Source organism: Aptenodytes patagonicus, chromosome 3 (assembly GCF_965638725.1).
Source record: "Aptenodytes patagonicus chromosome 3, bAptPat1.pri.cur, whole genome shotgun sequence".
NCBI classification, from domain to species: domain Eukaryota; kingdom Metazoa; phylum Chordata; class Aves; order Sphenisciformes; family Spheniscidae; genus Aptenodytes; species Aptenodytes patagonicus.
Window position 1 is genome coordinate 130,644,195 of NC_134951.1, and position 12,659 is coordinate 130,656,853.

At 46.4% G+C, this 12,659-nt stretch overlaps 1 protein-coding gene across 1 annotated transcript; it reads left to right on the forward strand.

Annotated features, from left to right (window-relative positions):
* The first annotated feature begins 6,067 nt into the window (after positions 1 to 6,067).
* Positions 6,068 to 9,390, forward strand: GPR75 (G protein-coupled receptor 75). Its single transcript, XM_076335216.1, has one exon. The coding sequence runs from the start codon at positions 6,068 to 6,070 to the stop codon at positions 7,709 to 7,711; it is 1,644 nt and encodes a 547-aa protein (XP_076191331.1). The 3' UTR covers positions 7,712 to 9,390.
* Positions 9,391 to 12,659: the final 3,269 nt, after the last annotated feature.

The following is a 12,659-nucleotide window of genomic DNA, read 5'->3' on the forward strand; positions in this document are numbered from 1 at the left end:
ATGTTGAGGATCCAGTGCTCTGTAGAGAATCATTCTGTAGTCAGAGCTACGATGGCCAATAAGTAGGTGGTGTTAATTCAGAGTAGCTGTTTTATAAACCAGCAATAAATTCCTTGATCCAAACAGATTGCCCAGAAAATAGAGTACCTATTCAAAGTACAGTTCTATAGGATAAAATATACCTATGGTGGTGTGAACAAACTTGTACTAACTGACTTTTTGTGGGTGAAAGATTGTTAGTCTCCTATTCTGAGAATGTAGGAACAATTTTGAATTCTTCATCAAATACCGCAACTCCATTGCTACTTTTATTCCCTAACTTTCCCCAAGCAGTATACACATGTAATGAGTTCTGAGCTTTCCATCACTTTGCCTCACGCTGTCTCTTCCCTAAAGCCTTAGAGATGAAACAACTGCAATACCTCAGTCTGGAGAGGGATATGTTCCTAGCGTGAGAAGAGAGAATTCTTCCCCTTGAACAGTAAGGGAGATGGAAAAATATCTTGGAGATGGTCTGGTAGCCTTGATAGCCTTAGTGACCGCATGTCAGCCTGCACAAATAATCTCAGTGGCCACCGCTGTCTGAAGCACCAAAGAATGGCAATGATGTAAGGCAGAATTTTTGTTTTTTTCTTTTTTTTTTTCTTTTTGCTCGAGTTACAGTGACTTACCGTTTAGTGACTATCTTGCTAGAGTATTAAGTGGAGTGATCTCCCATAATTCCATAACCAAGTGGGTGTATTTGTGCATGTGAAAACCTGCTGAAATCACAGCAGAGACATGCTTATTTTGATAAAAATGCATAAGAAAACTATCAAGAAGGCATATGAGACTTTAACTAGTGCTTTTGGGTGGCATCACAGACTCGACATTGGTGGATTGCGTTATTAACAAGTTGAGCTAAGCTGTATATAGATTTTTTTTTTTAAAAAATGAAAGAGGAAAAGGCATGAAGGTCGTTGTTTCTGCCGTGATATACTATGACTGTATTCCTTTTATGTCCAGGTATCTCTCCTCTCATCCTTTTTACTTCTTTACCAGGCTGCTGGGAGTCCTGTGCTTGGTACACATGGATGATGTCTCCTGTCAGTTTTTCACAGTTAGGCATCCGCAGCATCCCACACTCCAGTCTCGCGCTTTCTTCCACAGCTTCCGACTTCCTGGAAAGATGCAACAGAGACTCCAGCTTCCTTTTCCCCTGTGCTGTGGAAAACACAATAATCTGGTAAGATGTAAAAGGGGAAAAAAACCCAACTTATCAGTAGAAAGTTTTGCTGGCCGTTGTCCTTGCAAGATTTTAACTTTAACCCTGCTGTGAATTACCAGCTAATTTGTTTTACGTTCTCACTGGCATTGTGCAGTAACTGGACGGCAACTTCTGTGGATTTCCCTGTCACAAAATACTCGCTCTACATAGATGTGTTGCTGCACAGGCTCTGGAGAACGGGATTTCCAATAAGAGGGGGGGGAATTTCACCTGAACCTGATCTAGACTTCCAGGCTGTCTGCAGGCTAGAGGTAACCATGCTCCAGGGAGGGGGTTTTGTGGTGGTCAATCCAAGGAGGTGCCTGGGGCGCTAGGGCAGCAGTAATTTCACAGTCTACTGCGAGGAATTGGAGGTTTGATTACAGAAGAAAATTAAACTGTGTGGAAGATGAAGAATATTGCTAAGCTGTTTAAGGCAATGCACACAAATTACAAGCAAATTGTAATTGCTTTGCACTGAGGGTTTTTCTCTCTCTTGGTCAACAGGTGCTTCTCAGAGCTATTAAGAGGTATTTAGAAGGGAAAGTCCCTGAGGTGAGAGGGAAAAGAGGTTAGTATTCTCTCCCTGGGAAGGAGAGTGACTCTTAGTAAAGCAGTCTTGAATCAAGAGTTCTCTCAGCACAGATAAAAGCTTAGGCTGTTGCCTACAAGATTATTAGCAAAATTGTCTTTGATTTCTGATGGATTAGAGTGCTGTGCTTAGAGGAATTAGCTGCATCCTAACAAGGTAGACTTTTTCAAAGGGTGGAAAGGAGAGGGAGCCTTGCTGGCCACAGTCCTTTTCTAATTCTAGATTAAATGACTTTTTCCACAAAAGGCTTGTGGAAGTTCAGCCTACTTTCCCTGCTTGGGCTCTTGGCACTCTCACTGCTGCAGGTATTTTGTAGAAGTTACCTGAGCAGATTTTGCTGCTAGAGATGAAGCTGGACACCCGCTTCTGTTAGGGAATAGGGGGGTGGTACTGGGAAATAAGGTACAATCATTTCTGATTGGCATACTTAGGAAAAATGGCAGTAAACCCAATAAATCTGTTTTAGCAGTAAGTCTAGGTAGAAGCCTAGGTGAGTTTACCCAGAAAGGGTTCTGCTAAGAGTATCAGTTAAAAGCTTTTCTTTATTCTCTCCTGGCTTTTATTTCTGTTTTTCTGGGTTAATTTCCCCTTTTATTATTCCAGTCTCTTTCCCCTACAACTCTCTCGTTAAAATCATAAGGTACTGTTCTTAGGCTGAGATGGGGGCAGGTTTCCACAACTAAAAGTTTCCAGTTTCTTGTGGTAAATATCTGCAAAACTTGACATGGCTGTAAAAAATGTCATGGGAACACAATTTCTCCTTATGCAGTAGGAACACCAAGGCTGAAAAATATTTGAGAAGCTTGATAGTACTAGAGAGCGCTGGTTTTTTTATTAATTAGTTTAAGGAAAGGCTTAAGAGTGCTGTAAAGGAAGAGTTAATGTCCCAGTACCTTGTGCAAGGTGCTGTAAAAGTTGTTGCTCTTTTGATTCCTGCCTTCCAAAACTGAGACTGATTTCTTCCACTGCTGCTCTCCCCTGCCCCAAACTTTGGCAGTTCTTTTAAAAAGGGGCAGGCCCGTGAGACGCTTTGCTGTGCCAAAGGGACTGTGCAGTGTTTCGTGTTCCCATGGAGATCCTTTTTCCCTCAGCTCATCCCCTTGCTCCCCAAGTACAAGCCCTGTGTTCCAATGACCTTCTCTTGCGCTCCCTGCCTCCTGCAGTGGTCACGGGCTCTCTGCTTGAATGCCTGTGGCCGTCCGCAGCGTTTCTCAACGTGCATCACCAAAACACTATTCGGCTTGCGCTTTTCTGCCAAAATGTTTGAGGCTTGCAGGCTGTAACGAGGAACACATTTTCCTTCATTTCAAACTACAGTTCATAACTGTAGAGCGGTAAAGCGTCTTGAGCAAGGGTGTTTCGTTTTGATTTTCATGGGCCTGCTAAACTGCATTAATGAAATGAGTGACTATCTAAACCTATTACTACTAGAAAATGCGGAGTTTTCTTTTGCTATTTTGCACATAATTAGTTCTAAAATATTTAACACTCTGTAAGGCCCAAGTCTTAACAGTTTTGACTCCTAAATCCATTTCTCAGCATCTCAGGTAGAGGTTTCAAAAGCACGTAAGAGATCAGAGTCTCAGTCTTGCTCACTCCTTTAAACCCCATGAGCTTGCTAAAAACAATCCCATTAGGCATGTGCAGCCTTATTTCTGTATGTGTGCTTCCACCCGCTAATCTAGCAACTATGGGGAAATTAAGAAGTCTTAACTGTGGTCATCCAAGGCTGAGCATTTGGCCAAATAACACCTGGAATTATGTAGACCTTCCCAACTTTTTAAAGGACTCTTGTGCTGCAAAATGTGTTAATACTCCTATGTTTTTGGTAAGTGACACCACAGTTGTTGTCATAGCCTAATGTGGACTGGGGGATTAGACGTAGTGTGAAACTAAGGTCAGTTTTTATGCAGTGTCTTGCTTACAGCTGAAGTGCGGTGCGTTACCTGCTCCGAAAGGATGTGGATATTGTGTGCGCATTAGTTTCATGTGAAGAGAACAATCATCACTGTTTCCTCAGCATTAATCACTTTTGAAGTAATTCACTCTTGCGTTAGGCTGATATTTTGTCAGTCTTGTTTAAGCACGCCGTTCAGTGCGCTCTGATGTTTATAAATAAGAAAATTCCAGGAGGGAGATCCCAGCTTGTCAATGAAAAAACAACTCGTACTCAATAGGGCCAGGATTCACCCACAGAATTCAAATTAACCATGACTTGGAGAACAAAAATAGAAGCAAGAGTGGAAATACAAGTGACAGCCAAGCTGAGAGAGAACACAGCTTGAAGCCACAGGAAACCATGGACATCATGTTTTGGTTTTTGGACCTTCTCCCCCCTGTATGCAACTAGTTTAAGAACAAAAGCAAGGCCAAACGCGCCTGACCTAGGTGCCCAGGTTCCAAGGCACTGTTGCAGCCTGCTCTGATGGCTGCTGGCACTTCCCTGCCACAGACCCCGACAACAAATCTGGACTGATTGCCAGCTGGAAGTGTGTCTAGCATGTAAGGCTCATAGGCCGGGCTGCTGTTGTGAGTCATAGGTTTACTAAAAAAATTGCTCTTAGTTTCAGAAAGAAATGCGTTGAAGAACAAACGAGCAAGTAGCACTGACAAGCTTTCAGATGTCAGCCTAGCACTCTTGTCACTGTCTTGATGCTTCTACGAAGCACCACTATGCTTCCGCACGATTGCTGGGGGTAGGGGAAGATTATTAAGATGCTATACAGATTAATGTGTGTGTATATATAATGAGTGTATGTAGAAATGTACAGTCCAAGACAAGTGCCCATGTGTAAGTAGCAAGTACTGGGTCTGCTGTATTTTCATAGCACTTTTGTGCCTTGCCTGGCTGGACTTTCATCTCTTCCAACTGCATTTCCAGTGCCTGACATTGAGGTCCCTCGGTTTTGTCTGCCTTTGACAGCCTGTGCTGGCTCGGAGAACGTGCGCTGAGCGTTTCCTGATTGTCAAGCCTGCGTAAGTATTTCAAAACGATCCCTTTAAGTGCTCAGACATCCAACACTCTCCATCACTTTAAATGACAGTTACTGTATTTGTGATAGTAGTAGTTGGCGGTAAACAGATAAAGAAGTAATACAGCTTCCCCCCAAAAAATGGGAATACAGAAGACCCTTTGCCTTAGGTGCTTCTCTACCCTGCTGAGTTTGCACGAGGGCGCAACGCAAAGGTGCAAGCAGGGGAAGAAGCAGTGTGCAAAACTGCCTTAAATTTTGATCATCATCAGGTTTTGGTCTGGGGCATGTGTTTTGTTGGTGTTAAATCAATGTGGAGGAACCTCCCAGCCTTGACTGCTCAGCTGTTGGCTTGGTATCCTGGTAAGGGCACGGCTGTGACATGACTTGTAGCAAAACCTCCAGCTGTCTTATCTTACCTGACTTCTCTGCTTCATGAAAGCTTCAGGGGTAAGCCTCCGCGGTGTCCCTGGCCATGCAGCCAGCTTTGCCCTCCCTGTCGCTTGGCTGGTGCCGTGGGTGCCCCATGGAGCAGGAACAGCTACTGATGGTACTTCTGTATGAGGCTGGACAGGGTCTGGGACACTGACAGCCGATGGAAGTTAATGGGGAGAGACTTGGTGGGAACTGTAGGAAGGAATGGATCAAAACCGAACCGTAAGCGTGTGCAGCTGGAAGTTAGGGTTTGTGCCACTACTTCTTGCCGAGCTGGAAACCCAGGTGCCCCCCCAGAGGTCATTTAGGAAGCCGGGGGGGGGGGGGGGGGGGGCAGCGCCCCACCCTGCAGCACCCCGCCACTGCGTGCCCTAGCAAACACCTTTTCCCACGGCAGCTCTTGCCCGGAGGCTGCGCCCGCGCTGGGGTGTGGGTCTGTCCCTGCAGGCGCAGGGGTGCCGGGCGGGCCCTGTCCCCGCGGCCACACCTCGGCCGTGACTTCAGCCGCCGCCGCGCAGCCCCGGCCCCGCCGCCCGCCAGCGCCGCGGCGGGGGTAGCGGGGCGGCAGGCGCCTGCGGGGCTCCGGCGCCCGCGCCGAGCGGGGAAGGGGCCGGGCCCGGGCGCGGCGGCCGCTGCTGCGGCGGGCGGCTCCCGCGGGCGGGCGGGCGCCATGGCGGGGCGGGCGGCGCCATGGCGGGGGCAGCCCTGAGGGAGCAGCGGCGGCGGCGGCGGCGCGGCCGCGTGCGTGCTGAGGGGCGGCGGGCGGGCCGCCCCCGCCGCGGGCCCGCCTCGGCCGCAGCCGCGGTGAGGCGGCGGGTGGAGATGAACGCGTCGGGGCGGCTGCCGGCGGGGGGCGAGGAGGAGCCCCCCGGCGCCTCGCTGGCGCCGCTGCTGCCGCTGGGCGGGAACGGCAGCGCGGGCGGCGGCCCCGGGGAGCTGCGGGAGGGGACACACGCCGCCACCCTGGCGGCCTGCGCCTCCTTGCTGGCCCTGGTCTTCTGCCTGGGCTCCTACGGCAACCTCATCGTCCTCCTGTCCTTCTTCGACCCGGCCCTCAGGAAATTCAGGACCAACTTCGACTTCATGATCCTCAACCTCTCCTTCTGCGATCTCTTTATCTGTGGGGTGGCCGCCCCCATGTTCGCCTTCGTCCTCTTCTTTGACACGGCCCGAGGTGTCCCGGCCGCCTTCTGCTTCACCTTCCACCTCACCAGCTCCGGCTTCATCATCATGTCGCTCAAGACGGTGGCAGTCATCGCCCTGCACCGGCTGCGCATGGTGCTGGGGAAGCAGCCGCACCGCGCTGCTTCCTTCCCCTGCACCCTCCTCCTCACCCTGCTCCTGTGGGCCACCAGCTTCACCCTGGCTACCCTGGCCACACTGAAAACCCATGGCTCCCACCTCTGCCTGCCCATGTCCAGCTTCGCCAGCGGCGAGGGGAAGATCATCCTCTACCTCTATGTCACCGACTTCATCTGCTGCGTGGCCGTGGTGTCCGTCTCCTATGTCATGATTGCCCAGGCCCTGCGGAGGAATGCCCAGGTGAGGAAGTGCCCGCCCGTGGCGGCCGTGGACACCTCCAGACCACAGCCTTTCGTGGGGCCCCCGGCCACCGGGGCTGGGGAGGGTGTGCAGAGCGCCGTGCCCGCCTTGTACAGGAACCAGAGCTACAGCAAGCCGCAGCACATCCAGACGCACGGCTACACCAAGCACCTTGGCCAGCCGCCGGCTACCGCTGCCGGTCGGCTCCAGCTGGTGTCGGCAGTCAACCTGTCCACGGCCAAAGACTCCAGGGCGGTGGTGACCTGCGTCGTCATCGTGCTTTCCGTCTTGGTTTGCTGTCTGCCCCTGGGCATCTCTTTGGTGCAGGACATGCTGTCCAGCAGCGGTGGCTTCGTTCTCTACCAGTTCGAGCTGTGTGGGTTTACCCTCATTTTTTTCAAATCTGGATTAAATCCTTTTATATATTCCCGCAACAGTGCCGGACTTCGGAGACGAGTCCTCTGGTGCCTGCAGTACGTAGCCCTTGTCTTTTTCTGCTGCAAGCAGAAGACAAGGCTTCGGGCCGTGGGCAAAGGCAGCCTGGAAGTCAACAGGAACAAGTCATCCCACCACGAGACCAATTCAGCATACATGTTGTCTCCAAAACCTCAGAAAAAGTTTGTGGACCAAGCCTGCGGCCCTAGTCACTCCAAGGAAAGCGTGCTGAGTCCCAAGGCTTCTGTCGGGCATCAGCACTATGCACAGAGCAGCTCGACCCCCATGAACACCCGAATCGAGCCCTATTACAGTATCTATAACAGCAGCCCTTCCCAGGAAGTGAGCACCCCCAATAGCTTACAGCCGGTAAACTCAGCTTTCGGGTTTGCCAAATCCTACATTGCCATGCATTATCACACCACCAACGACTTGGTGCGAGACTATGACAGTGCTTCGACTAAGCAGATACCAGTGCCCTCGGTGTAACCTTAGGAAAGGGTGTGGATCTAGTGAGTCCCCTTCTTTGCCTTTGTTAATGATGATTCTGAACTCAATGATATGATACTGCTGCCGATTAAGAAAAACGCCGCTAATGTTAATATCCAGCTATTTGCCTTTGAAGTGAATACTGGGATATTACTTCCGTGACGCTTTCTTGAATTTCTGCGGCAAGTCAAAAAGGGTGGTATTTTAGATTTGTGTTTGGAATTGTTACATGGGGGTGGTTTTGTTACTAAATTTTACTGCTGGACAAGTGAAAAAAAAAAAGCACTATAAGTATGTGATTCGTTACGTCACGAGGCAGAATATCTCGGAGAACAATCTGAGGCTGCGCCAGAAGTATTACCTCTTAAATTGCATACTTGCCGTATTTTCAAGAAGGAAGAATTGGGAGGATGCTTGGTATTACGATACTTAAATTCAAACTTTTCCCACTGCAGAAGGTTGAAAGAATCGGTGGTATTTTATTGTAGCAAGTGTCAGTAATAACAAAAGTCCTTTCTATTCACAGGGTGAAATCCTGGCTCCGTTGAAGTAAATGGCAAAATTTCCATGAACTTCAACTGAAGTTTAGGATTTCAGTCTCGGCTTCCTAAAGCAGGACAAGGCATTTTATAAACAGCATTATATTGCCACCGGGGAAGGACTTTTGAGAAGTGTTGTGGCACTGTAATAAACCTCTGAAGTGCATATGTGTATATTAATTTTCTCTGTACATTTATTTTAAGGATCAGTGGTGGCGTTATGTATCCCAAAATAATATATTTGGAGAAGTATTTTATATCTGATAGAAATAACCGTGCAATACCTAATAATAGGTTTTACTTGAGGATGAAGATGAATATTGCAATATTATAGTACTGATACACTATTAGTAATGCAGTCACCTCTGGAACTTTCTAATTCGTAAACTGTTACGCAAGGAGTAGTGCTACTGGTTGCTTTTTTTGTGTATGAGTTTGTATAAAAGCGGGAATTGGGGGGGGATTCGGCTGTGATATTCCTGACAGGTAGAACTGACAGCTATTAGCGTTTTTAAAAACAGAATGACCACGTAACAAGAAGACTACAAGTTTTTGAGGTTTTCTTAAGAAGTCTAACATCAGTTTGATTTAAAGATGAATAATCTGTCTACTTATAAACTTTATCTGTTGGTCTACACAGCGAGCAAATAACAGAAGTTAAATATTTTTTTATAAATCCGACCATTTGTGTTGTGTCACGTGTTGTGGAAATTCCTTACGAAACGGAATGATTTGGAGATATTTAAATTCCTGACAATTACCGCTTTAAGTGGCCGGATCTTTTCAAAACAAGCAATCACCTTTTCAACTTCTGTGGACTTCAGCAGAGCCTTCATATCTCCGAAATAATCGTGCCACAGACTTTTGGTGCCTCATTGTAGGAAAATGCCACATCTTTAGCAAAATTACAGTGATGGAAAGATGATTTGTTATTTTAGAAACAAAAAACATTCACATGATTGCCATGTGTGAGTTGTTGTTGGTTTAGGCTATTTAACTAAACTATTTTCAAGATTTTCCTGGAAGACTATTACATTATGAACACTGTTCTTTGTTTAACACTCTGGATTTTAATTAATTTTGAATAATTCAAGACAGCTTTCTTGCAATAAAATGGATGTGAACAACTTTCTAATACAATGTAAAATTGAATTTATTTCCATAAGTCTTCTCTCCCTGCCCAGATTTTTCTCTATAAATGAATAACATGGTTCTTTCTAAAGTAATTATAAAAGATAACTGAAAGATCAGTCTTGTTTGGTTTTTCTGTCTTTGCATTTCGCTTTAGAACAAAGTGTACTGATTTGGAGGGGAAAAATACGTGGGATCCTGTCGTTTTGTCTCAAACTATACGTTCTTGGCAGCAGTTACAGTTTCAGATCGTAAGGAGTATAGGGCAGGACCCCAAAAGTGGTTGCAAGATGGGGTCCTGTATGTACCTCAAGGGAGTTGAAGATAGGCATTAGGGCTGGTTTTAACACTGACCACTTCTGGGGTTTGCTGCACGTATGTACGACTCCTGCTGTGCGTTTGGTTTGGATCACGTGAACTTCATCACGTGATAGAAGGTTAAATCCCTCGCGCCTTCTTCATAAAAGTAATGTGCATCGAGTATTCACGTGGGAGCAAAGCAAGAAGGGTACAGCTTTAGGACAGAAGGAGGTTTTATTGCCTCTACATGATGTATTGTTAAGACAGAAGAACTGAAGTCCCTTTAAAGCACTTTGTATATTGCTCTTCTGTTAACCCCTGGTGCCAGTCGTATTCTTAATACAACCAATGTGTTTATAGTGTCAGATAGGAAAGTGCAACGCCTGTTAATCTGCAGTAGAATCAAAATCTGATTTAAGTTGTCAGTTGTGCTAAATAACTTTTGGGGGAGGTTTACGGCTGTAGTAAATAGAGATTGGATTTTGAAAATACGTAGGTACAATTTCTTTGAAGTGAATCGTAAACTGAAGCAATCAATTATCATATGATAAAAGAGTTGTTTTAGACTCTTCTGGAGTATAACTTTTCTTTTTTCCTTTAGCCCCCTTGTATCAGAACCCTCTTCTGCTGAGCACAGAACCAGTAAAGCGTGACTGCGAGGATGAAAAAGCAGCAATCTAATTGAGAGGGGAAGCAACAGAGTGCTGGACGAAGGAGATGGAAAATGCATGTGAAGAGAGGAGAGGGGTAAGAGAGTAAGCAATAAAAGTCTGTGAATACTGAATGGTTTAGAAAAAGTAGGTCTGTAGTTAGTGCGGTCCGTAACACAAGAACAAGAAAGCATCTCACGAATATGAAAGGCGGCAAATCCCAGACTCATAAGGTGCTGTGCTCTCCTTACTGCCTGCACCTACGCTGTGGACCTCATCGCTGCAGAACTGTTTAGAAAAAACGGGGGAGGCTTAACAGGTATTTCACGTGGGTAATACGAATATCGGGAGCCTGACGGTTAATGCCAACACGTTTTAGAATATATGTAAAATTTTATACTCCAGGAACTAAAGCAGTCTTTGGTTTCTGGGGTTAGGATGAACCCATCCTGGTGGAACAGGTTATCCAACGTATGTTTTCAGTGTGCTTTTCAGCTTCTTTTGAAGTTGCTGGTGTTGGCCGCTGTCATGGTATTTGGCCCGAGGGCTGTTTCTGCTTTATTATTGAAAGTCTGCGTTTGCGGTGTCAGGTGTATTGCTAACAGTTTGACCAGGGTATCTCATGAAATAAGGGGCAGCCTCAAGGAGAGCATAGAGAAGCTGATTAGAAAAAGAGCTGATGAATTGCATGGGGCTGGTCTCACTAACAAGTGACTTCAGGTTGTTTACTTGGAACAAAAGTATTTGAAAGATTTTTATAATTCACAAGCTTTTTCAAGTCACAGGTCTTGCTTTATGGTGATAGAGTTGACTTTTTCAGCTCTTGGCCTGCAGTATTGGGTGTGGGGTTTTTTTTTTTGTCCTTTACATATGAAAATTGAAAGCTCGTAATGCCAAATAACTTTAAATGATATCTACACAACCTCAAAAAGTTGCTAAAGAATGTTCAACAGTTGGGCACCACCTCAGAACTTTTTAGACTAGAGATTAGAGAGATTTCTGTAAGGCAGCGTATGGTTTTTTCCCAAGTCACAGAGCCAGTCTGCCTTAGCAGTAAGGCTTTAACAAGCTGGGGAGAGCAAGGTGCAAAAATTGGACAGACGATAGTCAAGAAGGATCAGTGCCTAATAATTATGTGGTATCTTGTGGTATTTTATGGTATGTATGGTTTAGGTATATAATTTGTCACTTGTTAGGAAAGCTGTGAAAACTATCCCCCGTATAGTCTTCAGTACCCCTCCACCTGCAGCACAGGGAAAGTAAAGGGACTTCTGAACCGCCAGGGCTGTGCTTACCCGCACCATTATCTCTCTTCACCTTCTTCCACGAGGCAGCGAAGCAGGGCTAGAGAGAGCAACGTGAGATGTTCACGATGGAAACGGAGAGAAGCGGGGTGGTGTGATATCTTAAAATGGTAGAACAGTCTTGCAGGGGTTAAGGTGGAGTCCTATGGGCATTTTCTAGGTTGGCCTTCTGTCTGTTTTGAATGTTTGTTTAGGTTTTTTTTTTTAAGTATTTAAGAGGAGTGTATTTGCACCGACGCCACAGGTGGATGGAGCATTACATAAATGGTCCTGCCACCGAGCGCTGGTAAGGAATTTTGCTCGTGCTGCACATAGCAGGAAAAAAGGTCCCAGCTCCCTCTCTCACCAGCTCACTGGCTGCCAGGCTGACAGCAAGTTAAAGAACAGGGAAATAATTCTGTTTTTCACGACAGTCGGCGTACATGACTCCTCACGCTTCTCGGGGAAGGGTGAGTTTGCACAGAGTACAGAGATCTCTCTCCGTAAATGGAGATGTTAGAGCAGGGTAAGTCCTACTCCGTATCTCATAATTTGCGCTGGTGGAAAACTGGAGAATCGGCACTGTGGGACGAAGGGGAAGGAGGCAATTTCAAAGCACTTCTGGGGTTTGTGAGCACTGGTTCTGTCCTGCGGTGCAATTGATGCAGATTTCTTTGATTTGAATAGCAGTTTGGTTATTGTCAACTTCAAGCACTGCGCTTCATGGATGTACCAAGTACAGTATCCTTAAGTTTAATCAGTACTGGCAAATTGACTTTAAAATGTCATTTATTACGTGCTAATAAGTGCTGACAACAGGTCAGCGTCAATTCCTATTTAAAATGGGTTTATGTTTAGTATTAGAAAAACGCTTTCATTCGTTACAAAAGCTGTCCCTGAACCATGGTTCCAAGAGTCAAACGTGCTACGTGCTGCAACGTGGGGTTTTTCCTTTTTACTAGGAAGCAGCACAAGGAGGGCGAAAACCACGTACTGCTCCAGCTGGATCTTTTCCTTTTCAAAGTACGTTGTGGAAGAGCTGCTG